Source organism: Callithrix jacchus, chromosome 17 (assembly GCF_049354715.1).
Source record: "Callithrix jacchus isolate 240 chromosome 17, calJac240_pri, whole genome shotgun sequence".
Classification (NCBI taxonomy): domain Eukaryota; kingdom Metazoa; phylum Chordata; class Mammalia; order Primates; family Cebidae; genus Callithrix; species Callithrix jacchus.
In genome coordinates this window covers 47,635,725-47,663,292 of record NC_133518.1, presented here as the reverse complement: position 1 = coordinate 47,663,292, position 27,568 = coordinate 47,635,725, and the positions used below count along the sequence as shown (strand labels likewise).

Here is a 27,568-nt window from a genome sequence, read left to right as displayed (position 1 = left end):
CAAAAAGACTGGGAGAAAAGCAGTTTATATTCAGCACTCTCCTACGTTTATCCTCAGATAACCTAAAAGTTATTCATGTGACCAGGACTTATTATAAAACATCCTGGACCAGTTCCAAATACTGGCCTAAGACATGCACAAGATGATGAGCTGTAACTGTAGAGTATAAAAAATGAAGGGGAATAAAGGTAATTCGGCTGAATTGCTAAAGGGGATCGATGATGCTAGCTTTATAAAAATATAATTGTAGAGAATACCATGGGTTATAAAACCTGAAAATTTCTGAGGATCGAATTAATTAATCAGTTCTAAAATATGTGCCCTGGTTTAATAGTTCATTGACTAATGTAACTATTTCACTTATCCAATTAGTTATCTGTGAAGTTTCATTTATTCTTTTTGATGATGCATAACTTCTCACAAGAATCCCCCCAAAAAGCTGTATTGGTTTTGATTGGGTGTTTTGTTTTGTTTTGTTTGCATAATCTTACTGGAATTCAAACTCCATCTTTCACTTTATGCCTTCCCCATGTTTTATTAAATTTCATTAGATTTGTTATATTAAGGAAGTAAAATTAATATAACAAGCAAAATTACCAAAGACAAAATATGTACAAAACATTTTTACATAATAAAATATTACTAATAGCATTAATGAGAGTGACCTGCAGAATAAACACTGGCAGTATGTGGACAGGGTCACTTTTCCAAAAGAAAAAAAAGGAAAGAAAAAAATTAAGCAGAAAAAAGTAAGATTCCCTGGGCTGAGTGTGGTAGCAATATAACCTGTAGTCCCAGCTACCTGAGAGGCTCAGGTGAGCGGATCACTTGAACCCAGATGTTCAAGACCGGCCTGGACAACACTGAAACCCCATCTCTAATTGAAAAAAAAAGTTATCTGTTAAGTAAGAAGCACCAACATATGTATTGGTAGTAGTATAACAGACAATAAATATGGCTATTGTGCAAATTTGAATAAAGTCAGATTTTCTTTTCAACAAGATGACAGCTATAAAGTAGAATTCAGGATGAAGATGCCAAATCTTTCCATTTGTAAACAGAGATAGATAATTTAAAAAATTAAATGCAAGAAAGAAAAGCACTGTTCCTCACATAAACTAATTAAACCTTCGAAATGTATTCTATCACTGTGAAATAACCCTGGGGTATCATCTTAAACTTTTATTTTACATACTATTAAAGACATTATTCAATGGAGACCTCTTATATCTGCCTTTGCTGAGTTTAAGAGTCAGATTTCTTAGCCCTAGACCAAGAGGAAGAAAGAATATTAGATATATTAGCACTTTAAGAAAGGTTGTGACATGAAGCCAGAGAGGTAGCTCTGGGTGAAAACCATCAAACTCAAGAATGGGAGGAAAGAAAGAATGGGAAGTTGGGGATGATGATGAAGGAAGTATCTGCCTTGGGCTGAGAATTAAGTTTCACTCTGAATTGATCCTGAACCCTCCCTTCATATCTTCCCTTCCACAGACCTATGCTTGCTGACAAAGTTTGGCTATGTCCTTACCCAAATCTCAACTTGAATTGTAATTCCCATTATCCCCAGGTGTTGGGGGACAAACCCAGTGGGAGGTAACTGAATCATGGGGACAGTTTCCCCCATGTTGTTCTCTTGACAGTGAGTGAGTCCTCACAAGATCTGATGGTCCTCACAAGATCTGGCATTTCCCCTGCTAGCACTCCTCTCTCCTACTGCCCTATAAAGAGGTGCCTTTTACCATGACTGTAAGTTTCCTGGGGCCTCCGCAGCCATGCAGAACTGCAAGTAAATCAAATGTCTTTTCTTTATAAACTACCCTGTCTCAAGTATTTCCTGATAGCCATGTGAGAACAAACTAATACACTTGCCCATTATATTCAAACCCCTCAATCCTTTATCTCTATTTTCTTATATTTCCCCAACTTTCTCCTGATGGTGATCACCAGAACTAAACTGCCAGCAACAATGATTACCAGAACCACTATAATGACAATGCTAAGGTTAATTGCCAAATATTTCATGGTGTGTACAAGCAGGTGGAAATTTCTTATCCACATAGAGATTACCAGCAGAAGGACTCTTCATACAACTGCATTTTGGGGCTGCCACAGGCCTAAGAGTAATTTATCTTTAGCCCTCAAAATAGGCAGGGCCCAGCAAAGTCCACTGCAGTCTTCTGAAAGATTTTCTGCTACAACTTGGTATAGATGTTGCACTGCTTATACTGCACAACTATCATGTACTTAGAATGGAGCCAGTTAACAGTCACAAAAAAGCCACTGGCAACTCAGCTTCTTTGTCTGACTTCAAAGGCACAGACAACCAGGCAATAATAATTTGTGAAAAGAGTATTGTTATCATTGGCTCAGATCTTCATTTTCCAAATTGTGGATGCTCACTAGGTTCACCCAGCAACACAATGATACCTGGCTGCCACTAGCCTTTAAATATACTTTTTAACAAAGCTGGGTAACATTAGACAGGCAATCATCATCCAAAAAGGTATGCTCAATAAAGTTCACCATGCTCTGGTCACTCACACATCTTTTCAGAAATAAGGGATACAAACTCAAACAGTTCCTCTCAAAAGTCCAATGCCTAAGACTGCAGTGTACTCACTCTGCCCGCTACCTCACAGCACATTAACTTGTTTATGGTATACATTAGGTGTAATATGTCTGGCCCTCACCAGTACTAAGAAGCATTAGGCCCAGATTGCTCACCAGGGTCAGGAAAGAGAAATGACAACTAGGTAGCACAGAAGGGTATTATCCATAGGGGGCTTGGAATAAAGACCTAGAGTCAGCTACCTCCCATTGTGTTGCCTTAGCAGCTTCTTCCTTTTTTAAATAGAAAATCCAGTTTTGAAAAACATCAAAAGGTATACTGCTAAAATTACAATAAAATATTAAGAATTTCAATTATTTCACAATCTACTGGTCCCCATGGGAAAGATCACATATCTATGATCTTTTCCATATAAAAGAAATAAACGTCAACCTTGTTTAAACAACTGTTATTTTCAGTTTTCCAATTTTATCTTCAGGCAAAAACTCTAAACATTTAGAATATTATAACATTTTAAATTCTGTACCCAACATTTTGCACTGTAGCAGTTATAGCTAATAACACATTTATTGTATTACATACTCATGTATTAATTCTATTCAAGTACTTATACTTGCTTAGTTCCATAAAATTTTTCTCCTTAATTTCATTATAGTATTTTTGTCTTTCGATGTGCTCTCCCCATCTTTGTCATAAAGTTTCATTGTAATCAATAGTATATGTGTCCTCTCATCTAATGTCTGAGTATCATTTGTTTATAATTACAATCCTTAGACATTCTTGGGCCACTTTAATACTTCTTGAAACTTTCAAGCTTTCATTCAATGACCATCAGAAAATTATTAAAACACTTTTATCCATTCTCTTAATAGCTCAGAAATGCATACAAGTCCTATTACAGTTACTATGTAACTGCCAGTTCTAACACTTAAAAATTAACAGGTGGAATTTAAATAAACCCACAGCTGCTTTCCTTTTTCCTTGAATTCCTCTCTGTTTGATGATACAAAGCGACTACATTTAATCCATTTATAATTCGGAGGCTGGAAGAAACCAATGTCACTATAAAAGTCCATACTTTTCTTTGACACTAGAAGAAAGCTTACTCCCTAAGGGAGAGAGAATGATCATAATCTCTAAGACACCTACCTCTTACCCAATCATATTTAAATGGACAAAAATAGTTTCACCTTCAAAGTCAGTTGTCAAAAGCAAACAGAAGACCAAATTGTCTTACTAGGTATACTTAATTTTTAGGCTTACACCAGTTCCTTATTTACATAAGCTGTTGTTATCACTACACTAAGTGATAGTGTAAAGAAAGTTTGCTTAGTGTTAATCAACAGTTTGTAATTGTATATTAATAAATCATTTGATTAGTATAAATGATTCCTGTTTCCAAGATTGGAAAGTCCATGAAGATAAGGGTCAGGTGAGTTTAATTAATAGTGTAGCCCTTGTGCCTAACCCAATTAGCTTGGAATATTTGTTGAATGAATAAACGAATACTCCAACATTCTTTCCTTTTTTTTTTTTTTTTAACAGAGTTTCACTTCCGTTGCCCAGGCTGAAGTACAATGGCTCAATCATCACTTTCCAAGCTCAGGTGATTCTCACACCTCAGCCTCCTGAGTAGCTGGGACTACAGGCACATGCTACCATACCTGGCTACGTTTTCTATTTTGATTAAGACTGGGTTTTGCCATGTTGCCCAGGCTGGTCTCAAACTCCTGGGCTCCAGAGACTTGCCTGTCTCAGCCTCTCAAAGTGCTTGGATTACAGGACTAAGCCATCATGCCCGGTCCTACAGTCTAACTTTTTTAGTTGATATCTAGGTGTACAAAATGAAAACACCAATGGATTACAGAAATTCACTTAAGTGCTAACTCATAACTACTAAAGCAAAAAGTATCACTTAGACTAAATATATAGCTTGAAACTTCCAAAATTCAACATGTAAAGTCAGAATGTCCAAACTATTCTCATAGCCATCTTCCAATACTTATATTCCCACAAACTTGGTAAATACAACCAAGTCGAACAACTAGGGATCATCTTAGATTCCTTCCTCTTTCTCATCTTTCAGAATCATTCCAGAGCCTTAATATATGCAGAATCTGTCACTTCCTCTCCATTCTCACTAACCTTCAATACATTTAAATTTTCATTAGGTCTCTAATGGATCAATGTTTTTTAAACAAAACAAAAAAAGCCTTTAATTGCTCTGATTCCACCCTTACTTGCTCACCAAATCATCATCTAAATTGCTCCCAGAAAGGCATTTCCAAAAATGAAAATAAAAACAAGTCATTTTTAAAATACCATCAATTTCAGAAAAAGTCAAAACATTCAATGGACAGAATGTAGTCTCTCTCAGATCTACTTTTAGAAGGGCATCTTATGTCCTCTATATTCGGAAAACAGATTTTTATCTTTGCATTTCCTGTTTCTAAATTAAGAAACATCTTCTGCTACTGCCTACCAAACTCCTACTCCTGGTGAAGACACTGTGAACATTGTTGAAATGGCAAAAAAGGATTTTGAATATTACATAAATTTATATGATAAAGTAGTGACCGGGTTTCAGAAAACAGCCTCCAATTTTGAAAAACAGTTATCTGGTAAAATGCTATCAAACAGCACTGCATGCTATAGAGAAATCTTTCACGAAAGGAAGAGTCAACTGACACAAAAACTTCATTGTTGTCTTGTTTTAGAAAACTGCCACAGACACCCCATACATCAGCAACCACCACCTTGATCAGTCAGCAGCTCTCAACGTCAAGACTTCATACTAGCAAAAAGATTATGACTCACTGAAGGCTCAGATAATCATTAGCATTTAAAAAAATATTTTAAATTAAGGTATGAACATTGGCTTTTTCAGATATAATATTGTACACACAATACATTTTGGGTAAATATAATTTTTATATGTACTAGAAAGCCAAAAAGTTTGTATGACTCGCTGGAACAAAACCCACAGTATCTCTGAGGTATACCTGTATATCATATAAACCTTTGTCCTATCCTTTTCCCCCTATCTTTTCAAAAAGTAATCAATATAAAAAACATGATGTTAAATAACCTTAAGCATATGTTTGTTCATAATTTATAAGTACTATAGCATCATGTGTTATGCATCAGTCTGCAATACTCATTGGACTCTTAAAACCCATTTTTAAAATTTATCCATAGTGGTACCTAGGACTCTAGTTTACTCATTTTAAATACATTAAAGAATTTCAGGCCAGGTAGGAGGCTCACATCTGTAATCCCAGCAGGCAAACTGCTTGAGGCCAGTAGTTCAAGACCAGCTTGGCCAACAAAGGAAAACTTCATCTTTACTAAAAATACAAAGAACTTAGCCAAGCATGGTGCTGCATGCTAGAATCTCAGCTACTTAGGAGGCTGAGGCACAAGAATCACTGGAACCTGGGAGGCAGAGGTTACAGTGAGCTGAGATCATGCCACTGCACCCCAGTCTGGGCGACAGAGCGAGACGACATCTTTTAAAAAAAAAATTAAGAGTTTAAATATGCCACAATTTATCAATTATCCTGTTTACTACAGAAATTTGGGGTTTTTACCTTTTTTCTTTTTTGCTAGTATAAACAAAGCAATGAATAAATATTCATTACTATACATGCCTTTTATATACATGTAAAAAAATTTTAACCAGAGGTTATAGCTAGAAATTGAATTGGTTTTCCTCAATGTTATATTCTTAGTAAAGAAAAGAAGAAAAAAGTGGTTTCCACAGTATAAACACTCATTAAATACCTACTGAATGAATAAAAGCAGGACAGTTAGTCATTCAACTCTTCTTGATATTACTAAAATATTCTCCAAAGGAGAATCTGTACACAGATCGGTACTTCCACTAGCTGGTTCTATCCTTGCTGAATATTGATATGGTTACACCTCTCAATATGATGGGTTTTGAAAACAGTATTTTATTCTGTTCCACCAAAACTTTTTATTCGATTTTTCTTTTGTACTTCATTGATTTTACTTCTATTTTGAATATGCTCTTGTTTCCAATTACTTGTTCTAATTGGTTATTAATGCCATACAATAGGCTATTGATTTTTTCAATTTTAATTTTCTATCCAGGAATGTTGCTGAACAATCTCATTAGTTTTAACAGTCTACAGTTTCTCTTTCAACACAATTATATCCTCTTCCGATATGGATACTTTTGCATCTTCCTTTCCAATTGCTATAGCTCTTCTTTCTTTCATTTTTTTTTTCAATACATTGATTAGGTGTTCCAGTAATGAACAGCAGTGATAATGTCTGTATCCTAGGAATACACCTAAATTTCACTGTTAAAAATGACATAATCTGAGCTGTAGGTTTGGGGAAGATAAACTTTACAAAGCTAAAAAAGTTTCCTCTTGCTCCTAATTTATCAAAAGTTTCTGTTTATAAAAACTATTGGCCAGGCGTGGTGGCTCATGCCTGTAACCCCAGCACTTTGGGAGGTCGAGGCAGGTGGATCACTTGAGGCCAGGAGTTCAAGACCAGCCTGGCCAACAGGGTGAAACCCCACTCTATTAAAATACAAAAACAAAAACTAATAGCTGTATTTTGTCACATGATTTTTCTAAACTTCTTACATCACTTCAGGTAAGTATAGGTGTTTTTCCTCTTGTAATATGATTATTTGGTACATTATAGTAAAAGATTTTCTAATATTAAACCATCTTGGTATTCCTAAGATAAAACCTCCTGGTCTTAAAATTTTACTGAACTTATTAAATATTTGGTGGGTTTAGCTAACCTTCTTTAACCTTTCTATTTTATTTCCATTTCTACCTTTATTGTGCCTTTCCTCACAGTAACGTAAGGTTTCCTGTTTTTCTTTTTTCTAGTTTCTTTTGCTTTTGCTTAGCATCAATGCCCTCAAGATGACAAATCTGTACAAGTAATGCTTTAGCTGGCTCCAACATTTTCACTAACATTTCTTTCACTAATATTCATATTACAACTCTGTATGTTTCTTCTTTAATACAAACTTTTAAAAATCACCTTTTTTTCTTCCAAATGTAATACAATTTACCAGGAGACTTTACTGTGTTGAAATACTGTGTATTTCAACATTAACTGCATTATAAAGAAAAAGATCAGACATTCCTCAATGCAATCTTTCAAGATTTCCTTAATATTTCAGTTATACTATACTATTTACAGCTATGTCATTATTTTCACTTACCTTGCTCACTCTTGAGAACAAACTTTGGAACAAAGGAAATATGAAAATTTCTCCAAACTTATCTCTTCAAACACTGTATCTAAGACAGTGTGGTGATTCCTCAAAGAACTAAAGGCAGAAATGCCACTTGACCCAGCAATCCCATTACTAAGTATATACTCAAAGGAATATAAATCGTTCTATTATAAAGATACATGCACATGTATGTTAACTATTCACAATAGCAAAGACATAAAATAAACCCAAATGCCCAAGAATCATAGATTAAAGAAAATATGGTATATATACACCATGGAATACTATGCAGCCATTAAAATGAATGAGACTACGCCACGTGGGTGTTGGCTCAATCCTGTAACCTCAGTACTTTTGAAGGTTGAAGTAGGAGGATCACTTGAATCCAGGATTTCAAGACCAGCCCAGGGTAACATGGCAAAACCCTATATCTACTAAAAATAAAAATATAAGCTGGGCATGGCAGCATGTACCTATAATCCCATCAACTTGGGAGGCTGAGGTGGGAGGTCACTTGAACCCAGGAGATGGAGGTTGCCCTAAGCTCAGATCACGCCTCATGCCACTGCACTCCAGTCTGAGCAACAGAACGAGACTTTGTCTTTAAAAAAAAAAAAAAAAAAAAAAGGAACGAGATCACGTCCTTTGCATACATCCTGATGAAAGCCATTATCCTCAGCAAAGTAATGCAGAAACAGATAACCAAACACTGCATGTTCTTACTTATAAGTAGGAGCTGACTGATCACGTAGGGAGCCCCACACATTGGACACCAAAATGTAGGGAACCAGCCCCATCACCCGTGGGTAACCCAAGTTCAGTGGTGACAGAGAAATGAGAAAAAGACAGATTAAGAATGAAAGTGGACCAAGGGGCCATCACTTGTAGTGGAGGCAGTGAAGGCCCTGAGCTCTGATTTCCTACAGTATTTACTGGTTACCATCACTTTGATCTATACGGTAGGTGGTGGACTGATGGTGGGGAGAGGATAACATGATGGTGGGGTGAATCAGTGAGCTGGAACTGAATCAGTGAGAAGAAACTGGTGTGTCATTCTAAAGATTGGTAACAGTGGAAGTTTGGGAGTTTCACAAAAGAAAAACGTGTGATTATCTTTAGCCTACTATCCATGTGCAGCTAGTGGAGCATGGGCCTTACAAGGAGCCTACAAGTCTCATTACGTCTTAGTGCTACGAAGGGGTGTTGCGTCCTTGAGCACAGTGTTTATGGTAACAGAGCCTATGTCATCCCACACCAGGAACATGAGGCATGAAGAAGTTTGCCTCCCGAGAGGCTTCCTGCAGTTTGCCACAGTTTGCTATTCCCAATTTATATGTTACTCATAACCAGTTTATACAGGCACTCTGTAGGTCCTTTCTCCTGTGCTGCTTCCCCCAACAGATGAGAACACCTAAACACATTGCCCTGTCGGAGGGTAGGGAGTGGGAGGAGGGAGCATCCAAAAGAATAGCTAATGGATGCTGGGCTGAATACCTAGGTGATAAGATGATCTGTGCAGCAAACCACCATGGCACACATTTACCTATGTAAAACACCTGCACACCCTGCACATGTACCCCTGAAAGTTGCAAAACAAAATAAACCCTTTATCTCTTATCTTACCTCTGATCTCTTCCCCTGGCATATTTTGGAGCCCTTCGATTCATAGCAAAGTCGTTAAATACCTCTTTCATGTTTTCTTACCTCCTTATTTCTCTGGGTTATATTCTAAGTGAATGTCTAATAAATGCCAATACTTAAATTCTCCCTCTCATGGCACCTAATGTAGTATTTTTCCTTAGTAACATAATGTACTGATTTTCTTACTTTGAGAGTTTTCAATTTTCGAGACTGCTCCTTTTTCATATCTTGTTTCATCTGTTTCCTATTTTGTGCAAGACAGAATTTCTTCTTTCGTCCCTCTAGCATCTTCAACATACTTATTATTTATCCCTTCCTCTAATGTTTCTGTGATTACCTCCTTAGCAGAAGCAGATCATATGTGGTTTCCCTAAGACAACAGTGGGAATTTTCAGACTCTTCCCTAAGACAACACTGGGAATTTTCACCCATCCAGTCACCAACCAAATGAACAGACATTTCAATTCAGGTGTCAGTTATAAAAATTATGTCTGTCTTCACCCTTTCCTCAGCTTTTGATTTGCTGTAAGTAGTATTTTAATATAAATTTCTATGCAAACTACTACCCTTCTGAATATAAAAGGAGTCCTTAATAATAAATAAATGAACAACAAGCACAAACAGGGAGTCTCAAAGGCAACTTAAGATACATGATTACTCTAAACATAAGCCTATGTAGTAGCTATTGGCACTTTCTTTCAGCCTGCTTTACAAATAGGGAGACTCCCATTAGGCCTTGGCTTCATATAACAAGTCTGATTCTATTCTCCTATTCTTCATGAAGTACTTTAACACTCAAAAGTCAAACTCCTGGCTGTAAGTATCTGCTTCTCCGCCCTAACTCGATCCTGTTCATCACTTTGTAGTTTTCTTCCACACAAACAACAGAAATACTTTGTTTCTAAAACACTGATGTCTGCTTGTATTATCTATCTATCTATCTATCTATCTATCTATCTATCTATCTATCTATCTATCTGAGATCGAGTCTTGCTCTGTCCACCATGCTGGAGTGCAGTGGCATGATCTCGGCTCATTGTAACCTCCGCCTCCCAGTTGAAGCAATTCTCCTGTCTCAGCCTCAAGTTGCTGAGATTACAGGCATGCACCACCATACCTGGTAATTTCTTTTTTGTATTTTTAGTAGAGACGAGACTTGAGCATATCAGCCAGGTTGGTCTTGAACTTCTGACCTTGTGATCCGCCCATCTCGGCTTCCCAAAGTGCGGAGATTACAGGCATGAGCCACTGTACCCAGCCTAAAGAAGTACTATTTTTAATAAAATAATACTGCAAACAGTTTAAATAAAATCTAGTTAAACAAATCATGATCCAGGTATTTTAGGAATTACTGCACAAATAATAAAAACTAAGAAGGCAAATTCAGAAAAAAATGTGCACAACAGACTGCCACATCAAAAAAAACTTACAAAAGTTTGTAAATTATTTTAAATATCGCTAGTAAAAATGTAAGAAAATTACAGTAAAGTAAAAATAAAATGAAGCAGATTTCAAGACAGAAACAGTGAGACGAAGTTTAAAAATGGGCTAAAACCAAATTATGGAAGGTACCAGAGTCCTGGCTACTAATCATTATCTTTTAGAAAATGAGGACCAGAAAGTTTCAGCAGAAGATAGCTAGGAGCAGTAACTCATGCTCATAATGCCAGCACTTTGGGAGGCTGACGCAGGCAGATCACTTGAGGTCAGGAGTTTGAGACCAGCCTTGTCAACATGGTGAAAGCCCATCTATACTAAATATAAAAGGGGAAAGAATCATGAGCTGGGCATGGTGACAGGCGCCTGTAATCCCAGCTACTTGGGAGGTTGAGGCAGCAGAATCGCTTGAACCTAGGAGGCAGAAGTTACAGTGAGCTGACACTGTCCACTGCACCTCAGCCTCGGCAATAAAGATTCTTTCTCAAAAAAATAAATAAATAAATAAAGTTTCAGTAGAAGAGACACAGTATAAAAGAGTATAATTAGAAAAGAGTAATGTGGATGAATAGAATACTGTGAATAAAACTGAAAACACTTCCATTGGTCAATGTTTTATTTCAAATAGAGATGATAACAATTTGCTAATATTAAATAAGGGCTGGCACTAAGCTTTAATACAATACGCATGAAAAGTATTTTTACATAAACAAATATCTGATAAAATTGACTTACATTAAAAAAAAAAAAAAAAAAGGAAGCAAAGCCCGGCACGGTGGCTTACGCCTGTAATCCCAACACTTTGAGAAGCCAAGCTGGGCAGATCAAAAGGTCACGAGATTGCGACCACCCTGGCCAACATGGTGTAACCCTATATCTACTAAAAATACAAAAATTAGCTGGGTTTCATGGTGCAAGTTTGTAGCCCCAGCTACTCGGGAGGCTGAGGTAGGAACCAGGGAGGCAGAGGTTGCCCCACTGTACAGAGCAACACTCCTGCTGACAGAGCAATGCTCCTTGTAAAGAAGAAGAAAAAAAAGCAATATACCTGAAATGCAATTACTGAAATTTTACATAAAAATACATTTTTCTGCTTGTTTTTCTACCTAAAGGTGGGAAGCAACAGAAAAGGGCTTTAAAATTAATGCTTCTGTACCATGTTAACAATTCTTCTATTAAAGTATAATGAGGCTGGGCATGGTGGCTCATGCCTGTAATCTCAGCACTCTGAAAGGCAGAGGTTAGTGAATCACTTGAGGTCAGGAGTTTGACACCAGCCTGGCCAACATAATAAAACCCCGTCTCTTCTAAAAATACAAACATTAGCTGGGCGTGCTGGCCCATACCTATAATCCCAGCTATTTGGGAGGCTGAGGCATGAGAATCGCTTGAACCTGGGAGGTGGAAGTTGCAGTGAGCCAAGATCATGCCACTGCACTCCAATCTGCACTACAGAGGGAGACTCTGTTTCGGGGAAAAAAAAGCATAATGAATAAATTGTCAAGCTTAATGACAAAAGGTCACAAATCTATTTTTATATTAAACTTATATAATTTACATGTTGTCATCCATTGCTTTGGGTACAACTGTAACTTAAATACATGTTTCACCATTTAGCATCATCCCACAATTCCACCTCCTTCCCTGCCCACACAAATTCCAAAACTCTTGAACACAAAACATCAATCTGGTAACACACATAAAAAGAAAGAAACACTAAACACCCTTAAGGGCTTCAAAAAGAAATATAGGTTAAAAATATAATAGAAAGTATGCTAATGAAATGTTGCCTGTTCTAGTTCTAAAAGTAATTCTGTTTCACAATTACTTAAAACATTTTTTTTTTGTGATGGAGTCTTGCTGTGTCACCCAGGCTGGAGTGCAGTGACACAATCTCAGCTCACTGCAACCTCCATCTCCTGGGTTCAAGCAATTCTCCTGTACACTTCTTGTGAAAGGTGAACTAGTATAATTTTTGGGAGAAACACAGTATTTATTCATCTCACAGTTTAAAAATACCCATTAGCCAAATAATTCCACCTCTAGCATTTAAAATTTTTTAAATATGTAGATGTAAACATAAATAATAAACACATTTTATGATAGTGACAGAAATATTGACACACTAAAGAAAAATAATTATCGTTCACTCTTAATAATGAATGCATTAGTATGAATGGAGCTCCTGAAGAATATTGTAATATTTGGGAAATAAATGAGAAGAGATAAAAGAGTAAGGAAGTTATAAATGGTCACATAAATGCACAAAATAACCATGAAATAATTCTGGTTATTCCTAATTGACTATTTAAGAATACTTTTTTAATATCCTTTTTATTTTTATCATTATTTTTTTGAGGCCAAGTCTCACTCTATTGCCCAGGCTGGAGTGCAGTGGTACAATCTCTGCTTACTGCAACCTCTGCCTCCTGGGTTCAAGCAATTCTCATGCCTCAGCCTCACAGGCGTGCACCACAATGCCCAGCTAATTTTTGTATTTTTGTGTGTGTGTTTTTAGTAGAGATGGAGTTTCACCAGTTGGCCACGCTGGTCTGAAACTCCTGACATCGAGATCCACCTGCCTCAGCCTCCCAAAGTGCTGGAATTACAAGCGTGAGCCACTGCACCTGGCATCCTTTCTTCTTTCAAATATTCTGTGAGACACATGTTACTTATACTAAATCAGATTCAAAACCTGATTCAAAATTCAAAAATACATCAAGACAATAAAATTATCTTGGGTAGCTTCTAGTAGATCTTTTTACTTAGTACAATTTAAACAAAAGTACATGTTACTGTTAAAAAAAGTACCTTTCCTGACACTCTTTACAAAACAAACCAAAATAAAAACCTTTCAAGATAAACCAAAAGGTTTCTTACATATTCAATAGTATATAAATGCCAATATATACACTAACTGATTCCACATAGGTTATTAACTGTATTGCTTTATATGTGAAATAAAAACTTTAAATTTACCTGCATTGCACTTTTCCCCAGTTTCACCACCTCAAATAATGTGACAGGTTCCCCTTCGCCATTCTGTTGAGGGTGTCCATTAGCTCTTCCACGGCCTGTTCCTCTAATTCCAGCTTCAATTCTGCTCTTCTCACCTGGAGATTTTCGAGGTTTCTTATTTGTAGACTGAATAAAAAAATTTTTAAAAATTACATTCAATTCAGGTTTATTTTGCTTTATAGAAAACGATCAGTACTACAAATAAATATAATCCCTAACTAAAAGAAACTTTAAAATTTCTTCTTAGTGATTAAAAAAAAGTTCAAAGAACAAAACATAAGTTTATACATAAAAAGGTATAAAGGTAACTTTTTCTTTTGTTTGAGACAGAGCATTGCTTTGTCGCCCAAGACGGAGTGTAGTGGCACAATCTTGGCGCACTGCAGCATCTGCCTCCTGAGTTTAGGCGAGTCTCCTGTCAACCTCCCGAGTAGCTGGAATTACAGACCCTGCCACCACGCCCATTTAATTTTTTTATTTTCAGTAGAGACAAGTTTCACCATGTGTGAGGCCAGGCTGATCTCATATTCCTGACCTCCAATGATCTGCTATGGGAAGTAGAAAAGTTCCTTTTTAAAATTTCTTTCTTGCTAGAATAAGTGTGCTAATAACTTTGTTAAGTCCTATCCATGTAGATGTTGGATGTGCCATGCTTACGGGCACGTAGTATATTCTATGTCTTTATACTTTAACCAAGATATCTGTGCTGAATGTGCTCATAGACACGTCCCAGCTCTTCATCGCTTTTACCTGTTTAGAAAAGTTTTAAGTTGTTAGCCAACCTCCAGCCAATGGAGATCAGACACAGCAGTAAGGACAACCCCAAATGTGTAAGAAATAAATCTGTGTGTTTTCCTTTGTTCTTTGTCCTCTTGTGACACAATGTATAGCAAGGGTACCCTTCCTGTACTCCAGGAAGTAAAATTCGCGTTGCAGAAAGATCTCAAGTGCTAATTTTTCTTTGCGGCACTGAGCAACTATTTCCAACATCCACCCACCTTGGCCTCCAAAATGCTGAGATTAAAGGCATGAGCCACCACACCTAGATAACGTTTTAAAAATTGCCTTAGTGGTCTGTACAATAATAATGCCAATGCTGATTATTTTAACCTTCATTCTGCATACCTTCGTTGATACTCTCCTACTTCTTCAGAAATCTTGCACAAAAATACTTCTGGGAAATGCCATATATTCAACTTCTCCTTCTACTGAAATGCTCAAGTATTTCTTAGTCATGCAACAAATATGCTGAACATATCTGGAACTATTTCAGGTACTGACAATACAGCAATTAACAAATAGACAAACACTCTTGCCCTGATGGAGCTTACATTCTTCAATTAGCATAACATTCCCTGCCCCCAACTTTATTTTACAAAGTTAATACTTGCTATAATTTTATCTATAATCTCACCTTTGGGGCCAAGGATCATTTGAAAAAATTGTTGGCAGTCACTATATCTATTCCTGTCAATTTCATTCATTCATACACAAACTCATTCTATGGTTGCTGCTTTACCAAACTCATCAGTGACACCAATGTTGCTAAATACAATAGACATTTTTGAAACTCTCTTAACAGACAATATTTTCTTTCCTTTCCTTTCAGTTATTTTTCCCTCCCTGTGTTTCCTACCTGGAAGTATTACCTAGAGGTCTCCCCTAAGCATCTTCTCTTCTAAATCCTTATGCCCTTAATTAATTTAATTCATTCCCATGAGATGCCTGTTCCACTATCGATTTATTGTCTCTCATCTCCAAATCCACCCTTATTTGTACTGCTTTTTCATACTAAAGCTGGACCCTGTAAACATTTATCTTTTGCCACCTGCTGTGGTATTAGGCTTTTTAAAAGCAAGGTACCAGAGGAACAATACAAGGCACAGCTTGGAGTGGTTTATTTTCCTTATTATAGTACCTGCTCCCTGCATTTGCTTTTACTGTGTTCCTGACAGTGTGGTACTCTTTTCATATTTGCTGATGGTTACTGGCTCTCTAACCATTTCTGTGTATGGATTAATAGTGTTAATTGCTTAATTTTTAAATAAGCTTTTTAAAAAACCTTTAAATTATAAAAAAAAGTTATAAAGATAGTATCGAGAATTCCTAAATACTTCACATCTAGTTACTCCTATAATTAACATATTACATTAGTATGGTACATTTGTGACAATAAAGCAATATTGATATACTAACAAAAGCCATACTTTATTTCAATTTTCCTTTTTTTTTTTTTTTGAGAGGGAGTCTTGCTCTGTTACCCAGGGTGGAATGCAGTGACACCATCTCAATTACTGCAATGTCCACCTCCCAGGTTCAAGTGATTATCCTACCTCAGCAGCCAGAGTAGCTGTGATTACATGCATCTGCCACCACACCCAACTAAGTTTCGTGTTTTTAGTAGAGACAAGATTTCACCATGTTGGCCATGCTGGTCTCTAACTCCTGACCTCAAGTGATCCACCAGCCTCACTACCCAAAGTGCTAGGACTACAGGCATGAGTCACCACGACCTGCCTGAATTTTCTTACTTTTTGCCTAATGACCTTCTTCTGTTCTAGGAGTCCATCTAGGATACTATGTTACATTTAGTCATCATGTCTTCCTAAGCTCCTTTTGGCTATGCCAGTTTCTTGGATTCTCCTGGTTTTTGATGACCACAGGAGTTTTGAGAAATACTGATCAGGTATTTTCTAACAGGTCCCTCAGTGGGATCTGTCTGATGTTTTTGTCATGACTAGACAAGGGATTATGGCATTTCAGAAGAAAGGAGAGGTAATATGCCATTTTTATCAACTCATATCAAGAGTACATACTATCAACATAATTAATCACCATTGATGTTGACCTAAATCACTTGGCTGAGAAAGTGTTTTGTCAGGTTTCACCTCTGTAAAGTTACTTTTCTGACTCTTTCCATGTAATCCCAGCTACTCAGAAGGCTGAGGCAGGAGAATTGCCTGAACCCAGGAGGTGGAGGTTACGGTGAGCCGAGATCGTGCCATTGCACTCCAGCCTGGGTAACGAGCAAAACTCCTTCTCAAAAATAAAAAAATCTAGTTCCACATTTCAATTTTCATTGGGGGACAGAAACTCCATTCTCCTTACAAAGCCAATATTAATTAGACCCTAATTATTCAGGTCCCTCTTGTTTATACCCAGCCCTCCTTATTCTTACATAGTTCTTTATTGTCCATGTACCCTTCCTTGCCACTGTGGACCCTGAGCTCTGGAATTCTCTTTCACATTGGATAAAGTAGCCTTGGTTCTTAGGCTTGGATGGGTGGATGGTGCTTTCCAATCTAGCACACTCCCCTTTTGTTTTCTGGGTTGAGGTCCTCTTCATATATTATTCGGTACAAGCCAACACACAGGATTCCAAAAAGATGTAATGAGCCACAGAACAGCTGTCCAAAGGTGTCTCTTGGTTGAACGTTTAATAAAATGGTTTGGTGTAAAAAAAAAAAAAAAAAACCTGACTCTTTCCATAGTGTACCCTTCAGAAGAAAGTCATTATGTATGCCCCACACTTAAGGGGAAGGATACCTGAGAGTATCACTTGGGCCCAGGAGGTTGAGGTTGCATTAAACAGAGATTGTGTCCCTGAACTCCAGTGGAAGAGCAAAACCTTATCTAAAAACAAAAAACAAAAAAGGCCAGGTGCAGCAGCTCATACTGTAATCCCAACACATTGGGAGGAAAGGCGAAAACTGCCTGAGCCCAGGAGTTCAAGACCAGTCTGGGCAACATGGTGAGACCCTGTTGTTATTAAAAAAAAAAAAATCACACACACACGCATATATGGTATAAAAAACGGGGAAAGAGGAGCAAAGAGAAAAGAGACTGCAGAAAATGGACAAAACAAAACCAACAAGAGTCCAGCTTCTGATGAAGCTGGAGGAAAAAAAGCCAGTCTGATTAATATCATACACCATTATCAGTGGTCCCTGTCTCTCTTTTAGTACAACCCAGAGGAATATTTTTTAACAATTATTGTATAAATATAAGTTTTTTAGTAGCTCTAGAAACACTTTTAAGAAGAAGGGAATCTTATCCACATCCCATTTTTAAAGTGTAAATGTTTTCTGTTTTTAAGAGGTGAAATCATTCACCAGTTGTTGATTTTTTGGCACAACCAGAAAACAGTGTGGGATACTGAATTGTGGGAGGCTTTGACTGTCTTGGGTGTCAGCTTAACATTCCATAGATGGGGGTTAGTTTTCATATTCTATAATACAAAGCATATAAAACAGCAATACAGAGTCATAGTGCTGCATTAAATTTTTTTTTGCATTTTAATGTCTTGGATATTTTAAATTATTTCTATTCCATGTTGTTGTTGTTTTTAAAAGCAAGATTGTCTCCTAAAAACAAACAAAACAATAACAAAAAAAAAAATCACTCCTTGATCGTGGCTCTCCCTGTCAGAACTGTGTGCACTCTACTATCTTTGGTTGTGGTAGTCCTGTTTTCCTAATGACTTTGTTAATGCGCTGTTAAAGACCGAAAATTTGAGTATGCAGTGTGTATGCCATTAAACTGAAATGGAGAATTATATGCAATAGCTTATCAACATGTGAAGACATTGGTACTTGATAGCCTCAAGGAAACCCTGCCTCCAAATTTTAAGCTGGGAAGTTACTGGAGTAACTTTAAAAAAGAATTACAAACTTTTTAGATTTTAAGAATTATGCACAAATTGAAATATCTGTACACTAATCATCAACACAACCAATCAAATCTCAATTAGGAAAGAAAAAGAATTCACTCTTTGTTCTATAAAGTTCTCAGGATTTTGACAAATGCTTGGTGTTGTGAATGCACAATTACTAGTATCATAGAGAAGAGTTTCACTATTTTAAAAATCCTGTGTATTGCCCATTCAACCCTTTATCTTCCCCTTCTAGGGAAACCACTAGTTTATACTTTTTAAATCATCATCATAGTTTCCTTTTTTCCACATATTAATATATAAGTTAATTATCCTTTACCTGAAAGGCTTGGAATAAGAAATGTATCAGACTTTGAGTTTTTTCAAATTTTATAATATCTGCCCATGAACAATGAGACATCTTCAGGATGAAACCCAAGTCTAAACATTAAACCTGTTTATGTTTCACCTTATACTAAGCCTAAAAGGAATTTTACATAATATTTTTAATAATTTTGTGCACAAAACTTTGTTTTGATTTTTCCTTTTTTTTGTCTTTTGTTTTTTTTAAAGACACAGTCTTAACTCTGCCACCCAGGCCGGAGTACAGTGGCATGATCACAGCTCACTGCAACCTCCACTTCCCAAGCTTAAGCAATCCTCAAGCCTAAGCCACCTGAGTAGCTGAAACTATAAGCAGGAGCCACCATGCCTACCTAATTTTTTTGTTTTTGTCTTTTTTTTTTTTTTTTTTTTTTTTGGTAGAGACATGGTTTTGCCATGTTGCCCAGGCTGGTCTCAAACTCCTGAGCTCAAGCTATCTGCCTGCCTCAGCCTTGCAAAATGCTGGGATTACAGGAGTGAGCCACTGCATCTGATCTTGATCTTGATTTTAACCGTGACCTGTCACATGAGGTTATGTGTAGAATTTTTTACGTGGCTATATGTTGGCATTCAAAAAGTTTCAGAGTTAAGAGCATTTCAGCCTTCAAATTTTCAGATTACGGATGCTCAACTTGTAACTGGAGTCATATAACACGTAGGCTTTTCAGACAAACATCGTTCACTTTAGTAATATGCATTTAAGGTACATGTCTGGCTGGGTATGGTGGCTCACACCTGGTACTTTGAGAGGATGAGGTGGAAGGATTGCTTGAGGTCAAGAGTTCAAGACCAGACTGGGAAGTAAAGCAAGATTCCTTCTCTACAAAAAAATAAAAAATAAAAAAATTTAACAGTTGACAAGAAAAAAGAAGAAAATAAAGGATAAAAAAAAAACAAGAAAAAAATTAGTTGGACATGGTGGCATCTGCCTGTAGCCCAGCTACACAGGAGGATGGCTTGAGCCCGAGGAGCCTTCAGATGCAGGGAGCCATGATTGTTCCACTGTACTCCTTTCAGCCTAGGCGAAGCAAGGCCCTATCTCAAAACAAACAAAAATATTCATCCATGCCTTTTAGTGGCCAAATAGGTCACTTTAAAAAATTGCTGAATAGTAGCATTCCATTCTGCAGATGTATCCAATTATGTTAGCCATTTACCAAATAATGGGCTTCTGGGTCACCACTATTAGGCAATTACAAATCAAAAACATTCACATGCAGGTTTTTGTGCGGACACAATTTTTAATATCAGCTGTGTATATACCTAGGGATATAACTGCGGGAACACTGCGTAAGAGTATGTTTAGCTTTGTACGAAAATGCCAAACTGTCTTCAAAAATGGCTGTACCATTTTGCATTTCTACCAGCAATAAGAGTTTCTGTTGTGTCACGTGCCTGCAGGAAACTGATACTGTCAGATTTTTTTAATTTCAGCCATTCTAATGGGTAGGTAGTAAGATCTCACTGTCGTCTTAATTTGCAATTCCCAAATGACAAATGATTTGAAGTCTTTAACTAGTAATTCTTTTGTTAAGACAAGAGTCTCACTCTGCAATGATGCAATCTTGGCTCACTGCAACCTCTGCCTCCCGGGTTCAAGCAATTCTCATGCCTCAGTCTCCCAAGTAGCTGGGATTACAGGTGTGTGCCATGATAGCCCGGGTAATTTTTGTGTTTTTAGTAGAGATAAGGTTGCACCATGTTGGCCAGGCTAGTCTCAAACTCCTGTTCTCAAGTGATCCACCGTACCTTGGCTTCCCAAAGTGCTGGGATTACAGGTGTAAGCCACTGTGCCTGAACCTTTAATTCTTTACATTAATTTTCTCCATTTGGATTATTGGCAATGATTCTCTCATCAGACTAGACCCAGACTCATTCTTTGTATCTGCACTCTTCAACATGGTAGCCACTATTCACCAAACATAGCTTTCAAAGAACTTGTACTGGCCAGGCGTGGTAGCTCATGCCTGGAATCCCACAAATTCGGGAGGCCAATGAGGATGGATCACCTGAGATCAGGAGTCTGAAACCAGCCTGTCCAACATGGTGAAAACCCATCTCCATTAAAAATACAAAAAATTAGCCAGGCGTGGTGGCATGCACCTGTAGTCCTAGCTACTCAGGAGGCTGAGGCAGGAGAATCGCTTGAACCCCGGAGGCAGAGGTTGAAGCAGGCCAAGATTGTGCCACTGCACCCAGCCTGGGCAACAGAGCAAGACTTGGCCTCAAAAAATAAATAAAATAAAACAGAACATTTAAGATGTATTTTTCAACTTCCTAATACAATCTTGTCAACTGGTAGTGATGAAGGAACACTACTGCTTTATATCCCTAAACAATAGTACGAGTGAAATATCTATAGTCCACAGGATTATTAATACAAAAATTAGAGTTCCTTACTGCAGTTAATTGAAGGGACATAATGATTTTTAAATATTTTAATGAGTATATATAAGAAAGCAAACCTGAAATACTTGAAAGAAAGCCTGCGGCGACACAATAAGTAATTAATTTCACAGAAAATACGTTACATATACTTAAGAAGTTATTAACAACCTTCACCGTTCCTATAAGAAAATGATGCAATCTAATCTCAAGAGTTTACAACAATCTTTAGGATGACTATATACTACTCAATTAAATGTGTATCTACATTTCTAGTAAAGTATTTTAAATACACAGATTAGCCCTGCTGTGTAGGAAGATAACTTATCCAAAATTACTCTATTCCAAAAGCTCTAGGATAGGTTAAGTTGCAGTCTGAATGTGCAATAACTTTCCTAGAAATTTTAAGAAAAAAAGATACAACACCTTTCTTTTTTTTTTTTTGAGACGGAGTTTCGCTCTTGTTACCCAGGCTGGAGTGCAATGGCGCGATCTTGGCTCACCGCAACCTCCACCTCCTGGGTTCAGGCAATTCTCCTGCCTCAGCCTCCTGAGTAGCTGGGATTACAGGCACGCACCACCGTGCCCAGCTAATTTTTTGTATTTTTAGTAGAGACAGGGTTTCGCCAGGTTGACCAGGATGGTCTCGATCTCTTGACCTCGTGATTCACCCACCTAGGCCTCTCAAGGTGCTGGGATTACAGGCGTGAGCCAACATGCCCGGTCATAACACCTTTCTTGAACCTTTGTGCCTTATCTGGCATAATAAGCTATGAATGTGAAATAATCCATACCATATCACAAACAATATATATGAACATGTTTTGGGATTGGATATTGTAAAAATTTTATATTAAAAGATAAAGAGATAAACACAAATATCTCCAATATAAAATAATAACCTATAGCATATAAAAATGCTCGTCATGGAATTTTGGTTTATGATAAGTGCTAGAAAGTTTCTAAGGGAAAGATTATTTTTAGTACTGAGAAGCAGGAAGAATTTTAAAAAATTATGCTGCAAGTTGGGACCTAATGGACTCATAAAATTAGTAAGAATATTGGTAAGATTAGCATAAACAGAATTTAGAAAATAAGAGTTTCAGAAAGAAAAAACACAATGAGCAATGGTGTGGAAGTGGGAAATCAAAAGCCATACATCAAAAGACAAGAGACTGACTGAAAGGTTGTCAACAGGAAAATACAACAAAATATTAGTTGTGATATTAGCTTAGTTGAAAGTACCACATAGTTTTTCAGAAAATAGCATTGATTGTGAGCTGAGATCATGTCACTGCACTCCAGCCTGGGTGACAGAGCAAGACTCTGTCAAAAAAAAAAAAAAAAAAAAAAAAAAGAAGACGCTGCTTGATTTTTGAATAAGAAAAAACATATTCTCGCCAAGCACTATTAAAAAAAAATGAAATAGAAAAAGACAAAAACCAAAGGTAGGAAGCTAAGAGTAAAGCTGCCAATAAAGTAAGCCCTAAAGATAGAAACTTGGGAAATATAAAGAAAGGACAGATGTGGAAGACACTGTGAGATTATAAAGTAAAAGTCATCAGACTTGAAATTTGAACAGATAAATGAGACAGGACAAGAGACTTGGAGATGAGGAAATTTAACAATGACTCAGGCTTTAATTCTGTGTTCTTGGAACTGTGGTAGTGTTTAACGTAATTAAGGAAGTTAGAACTAAAAACTAGTCAGTAGAAAAAAATTTCTAAATGACAAATTAAGAAAACAACAAAGACAGCTTTAAAGAGATGTCCAACTAATAAATATACTTCCTAAAGTGATCACAAAAGTAGGCACATTTAAATTACAAAAAAACTCTTTTATAGAGATCTTTGTTTCTTAGAAAAATAAAAATAGTAGTACAGAAAACTATAAATAGGCAGGCACAGTGCTTCATGCCTGTAATCCAGCACTTTGGAAGTCCTACTAGGCAGACTGCTTGAGCCCTAAAGTTTGAGACCAGCCTGAGCAACATGATAAAACCTTGCCTCTACAAAAATTTAGCCAGTGTGGTGATGCACACCTGTAGACCCAGATACTCAAAAGGTTGAGGTGAGAGAATCACTTGAGCCTGGGAAATCGAGGCTGTGGTGAGCCATAAGCATACCACCTTTATTCACAAATAATGAACACTTTAGAAAGTATTGAGGTAAACTTTCACCACTTAAAAATTAGAAAAGACAGCCAGGCTTAGTGCCTCACGAGGTCAGGAGTTCAAGACCAGCCTGAACAACATGGTTAAACCCCATCTCTACTTAAAAACACAAAAATTAGCCAGGCATGGTGGCACGCACCTGTAATCCCAGCTACTTGAGAGGCTGAGGCAGGAGCATCACTTGAACCTGGGAAGCAGAGGTTGCGATAAACTGAGAGCACACCATTGCACTCCAGCCTGGGCAACAGAGCGAGACTCCGTCTCAAAAAAAAAAAAAATTAGAAAAGCCTTAACCATTAAAAGCAGTATCTTACACCATATATTTTGCTGTGTGAAAGGCAGTAATACATGTCAGAAGTTCTCAAAACAAACAACATACACTAACAAACTCCACTTTCAGAAATTTAGGATAAAAAAAACAATGGCTATACAGCAAAATTTATTTGCAAAACAGTTCATATCAGCATGGTTTAGAATAGTTCATAATTTTTAACATAAATGCTCAACATGGCACCAACTCTGCAATTGGTTTGTCGGTGTCCCACATTTGACTCCCTGGGGCTGGACTCAGTTTCCAGCCTCTGCTGAGTCCCTCATACTATTCCAAGTGTGGCAGGGGACAGTGAGAGGCCCTTCCTCAAGCTCTGGTCATACTGGAGGTACAAGGGAGATATCTACAGGGAACCACGAGCTCAGTGTTTTTGGATCTGTTAAGGCAGTCCTTCTTTAGGCTGGATTTTAGAAGTGGTGGTCACAAAGCCCATATATTTTACATCTAAGGCTTAACCTGGCCTACAGACTTATACCCATTTTTCTGCTTTATTGTTTCAGTGGTTCTTTTGACCATTACAGATGAGAAGGAGCTATACTGAAGATCAAGAAGGAACTGTTGAAGTCTGAATGTTCCTGACAGATTGCCTGAATCCTGGTTTAGTCCTTCTAAAACCTAACAATGAGGTTGGTACTTTCTATTTTACAGGAGTTAGAATAGACTATTAAAGGGAAACCAAGAAATGACAAAAGAAGTGACAGAATTTGAGAGGAGACAGAAAAACGTAAAACCTAGCAGACATCTGCCACCACGTTATAATATGCTGGTTCTTATCACAACCCTGGGTCAAAAAGAGATAATGTTAAACCAAGAGGGTGGGTAAATAAAAATTCTGGTATTTGAAAGAAAAAAAAACTTTAAAATTTGAATATTATGAAATTCACAAATCTACATTAAAAATACCAAATAATTTAAAAGATCCAATTTTTATAAGTGACCTGTTAACCTACCCTTCTGATACTTATTATTAACCTTTTGTTGTATATTCTCCATCTTCTATGTATGAATAGACACACATTTAAAAATAAAAGTTGTATCTTTTTATTGACCTCTCCTACTTAGCCTATGCAAATATGAAAGGTATGTAACATTTAGAATACAGAAGTGCTCCTTCTCACTTAAACAAAACAAAGACAAAAAAGTCCTTAATAAAACAGAGAAACTAAAAAAGGATTAAGGTTAGAGAGGTGCCAATTTACACAACAACTACAAGCAACATAAAATACTGGACTGGATCCTGATTCAAGAAAAAAATATTTTTTCTTTTAAGGGATTATTAGATTATGACAACTGGCAAATCTAAATGAGATATACAAATAGTATTAAATCAATATTATTTTCATATTTTCATAACTCTACTGTGATTATGTAGGGAAAAAAATGTCCTTGATTACAAGGAAATGCACACTAAAATATTAGAAATAAAGTGCTGTGAAAAGATATTCTACAAAACAATATTGAATTTAAAAAAAATAAAGTGACATCATGTCTGCAACTTACTCCCAAACAGTACAAAACTAACAGATACAAAATATGTATCTTTGCATATACCATATAAAATCCATATTTACATGTATATGTGTGTACATAAATAGGAGAAGATAGAAGGAAAGAGAGAATATGATAAAGTAAACGTAGTAAAATACTAACATTAGGACAATGTGCATGAAGGACGGCTGAAAATTCTTCATAGAATTCTTAGAATCCTTTGTGTTGGAAATGATTTCAAAATTAATTTTTTTTTTCTGATGGAGTCTCACTGTCACCTAGGCTGGAATGCAGTGGTGTGCTCTCAGCTCACTGCAACCTCCAACCCCCAGGTTCAAGTGATTCTTCTGCCTCAGCCTCCTGAGTAGCTGGGATTACAGGTATGCACCACTATGCCCGCCTAATTTTTGTATTTTTAGTAGAGACGGGGTATCACCATCATGGCCAGGCTGGTCTCAAACTCCTGACCTCGTGATCCACCTGCCTCAGCCAACCAAAGTGCTGGGATTACAGGCATGAGCCACCGCACCCGGCCCAAAATGAAATCTTTCTAAACACCAAGGGGCAGGGGGTGGGGCAGTGCTGATTTAACAAAATTGAAATACCATTTATTCATTCATTAAACATTTACTCAACACTTCCTGCACGTCAGACACTAGTAAATAGCAGAAAACACACTAGATAAAAAGTCCTGCCTTCACACAACTTACATGCTAGTTGGGAGAGACAGACAACAATCAAGTAAGTAAAATGTATATCATGTTAGTAAAAGGGGAAAACAGTTAAGTCCTATTGGGTAGGTAATTTCCAACGTTAAACACCATGCACTTTGGGAGGCTGAGGCAGGCAGATCACTTAAAGTCAGGAGTTCAAGACAGACCTGTCCAACATGGTGAAAGCCTGTCTGTACTAAAAATGCAAAAATTTGCCAGGCGTGGTGGCGCACGCCTATAACCCCAGCTACTTGGGAGGCTGCGGTGGTGGAATCCCTTGAACCCAGGAGACAGAGGTTGCAGTGAGTCAAGAACATGCTACTGCACTCTAGCTTAGGCGACAGAGCAAGACTGTCTCAAAAAATATATACATATAAAATAAAAATAAACACCACCTATAGGCCAAGTGTGGCGAAACTCCAGCACTTTGGAAGGCCAAGGTGCGAAGACTGCTTGCGCCCTGTAATTCGAGACTAGCCTGGGCAACAAGATGAGATCTTGTCTTTACAAAACATTTAAAAATTGTCCAGGGGTGGTGCTATGGGCCTGTGGTCCCAGTTACTCTGGAGGCTGAGGCAGAAGGACTGCTTGAACCCAGAAGGTCAAGAATATAGTGAGCTGTGACTGTCTCACTGTACTCCAGTCTGGAAAACAGATGCTGTTTCAAAAAAATAAAGAAAAAAAATACTATCTTTAGGGGAGGCGACAATGAGAAAATAACATTTGAAAAGTGACTGTAAGAAGGTAGAAAGGGAGCTACACTGCTATCTGGGACAGATAAAACAGCAACATTCTGAAACAAAACCCTGAGACAAAGAGCAAGCCTGAAAGGTTTGAACAAAAGCATGTGATAGTGGTGTAAACCAGCTCTGTAATAAAAAGTGATAGATGCAATTTGCAAATGGGTTAAACAGGATATGCTTATAGACTGGATACAGGGCAAGAGTCACTAATGGCTTCAACTTCACCAACTGAAAGGGATGAATGTGCCATTATAAAAAAAGAAGCAAGCATTAAATTTGGTTTTTTAAACATCTTGAGTGCATTAAATATCTAAATGAAGATGCTCAATGGGCATCTGTATATGAGTTTGGAGTTCAGAAGTCCAGGCCAGATACATAAATCTAGGAGATATCAGTTTAGTCATGAGATTGAATGTTATCACCAACGAATTAATGTGTGTAGACAGAGATAATAATGCCCATTATTTATCAACAGAATCCTAAGACTATAAATATGATACTACATAGGGTTTGTTTTGAGATCATCAACTATCTGGGTACAGAGTTACAATAATAGCAAATTAATTAAGATAACTGCAAATGAGGAAGATTTAATGAGGAAAAAATTGTGAAAGAATAGAATATTAAAAAGAAATATTGAGATGATCCCTAAAGATGAGATGTCCCCTAGGAATTTAAAAATAAGGAGAAGCCAGGGGTAGTGGTTCATGCCTGTAATCCCAGGACTTTAGGAGGCTAAGGTGGGATGATCAGTTGAGCCCAGGAGTTTGAGACCAGCTTGGGATCAACACAGTGAGAC

The 27,568-nt window shown here is 37.2% G+C and overlaps 1 protein-coding gene across 14 annotated transcripts in view; it reads right to left on the bottom strand.

The window, feature by feature from the left end:
- Nucleotides 1-27,568, bottom strand: part of STAG1 (STAG1 cohesin complex component) — a 438,539-nt gene that overhangs the window by 269,160 nt on the left and 141,811 nt on the right. For all 14 annotated transcript variants that reach the window (XM_035278838.3, XM_078354162.1, XM_078354165.1 and 11 more), the window contains one exon: nt 13,863-14,027. In XM_035278838.3, coding sequence (XP_035134729.1) covers nt 13,863-14,027 — 165 coding nt within the window. Of the gene's footprint in view, nt 1-13,862; nt 14,028-27,568 lie in introns of those variants that run through there.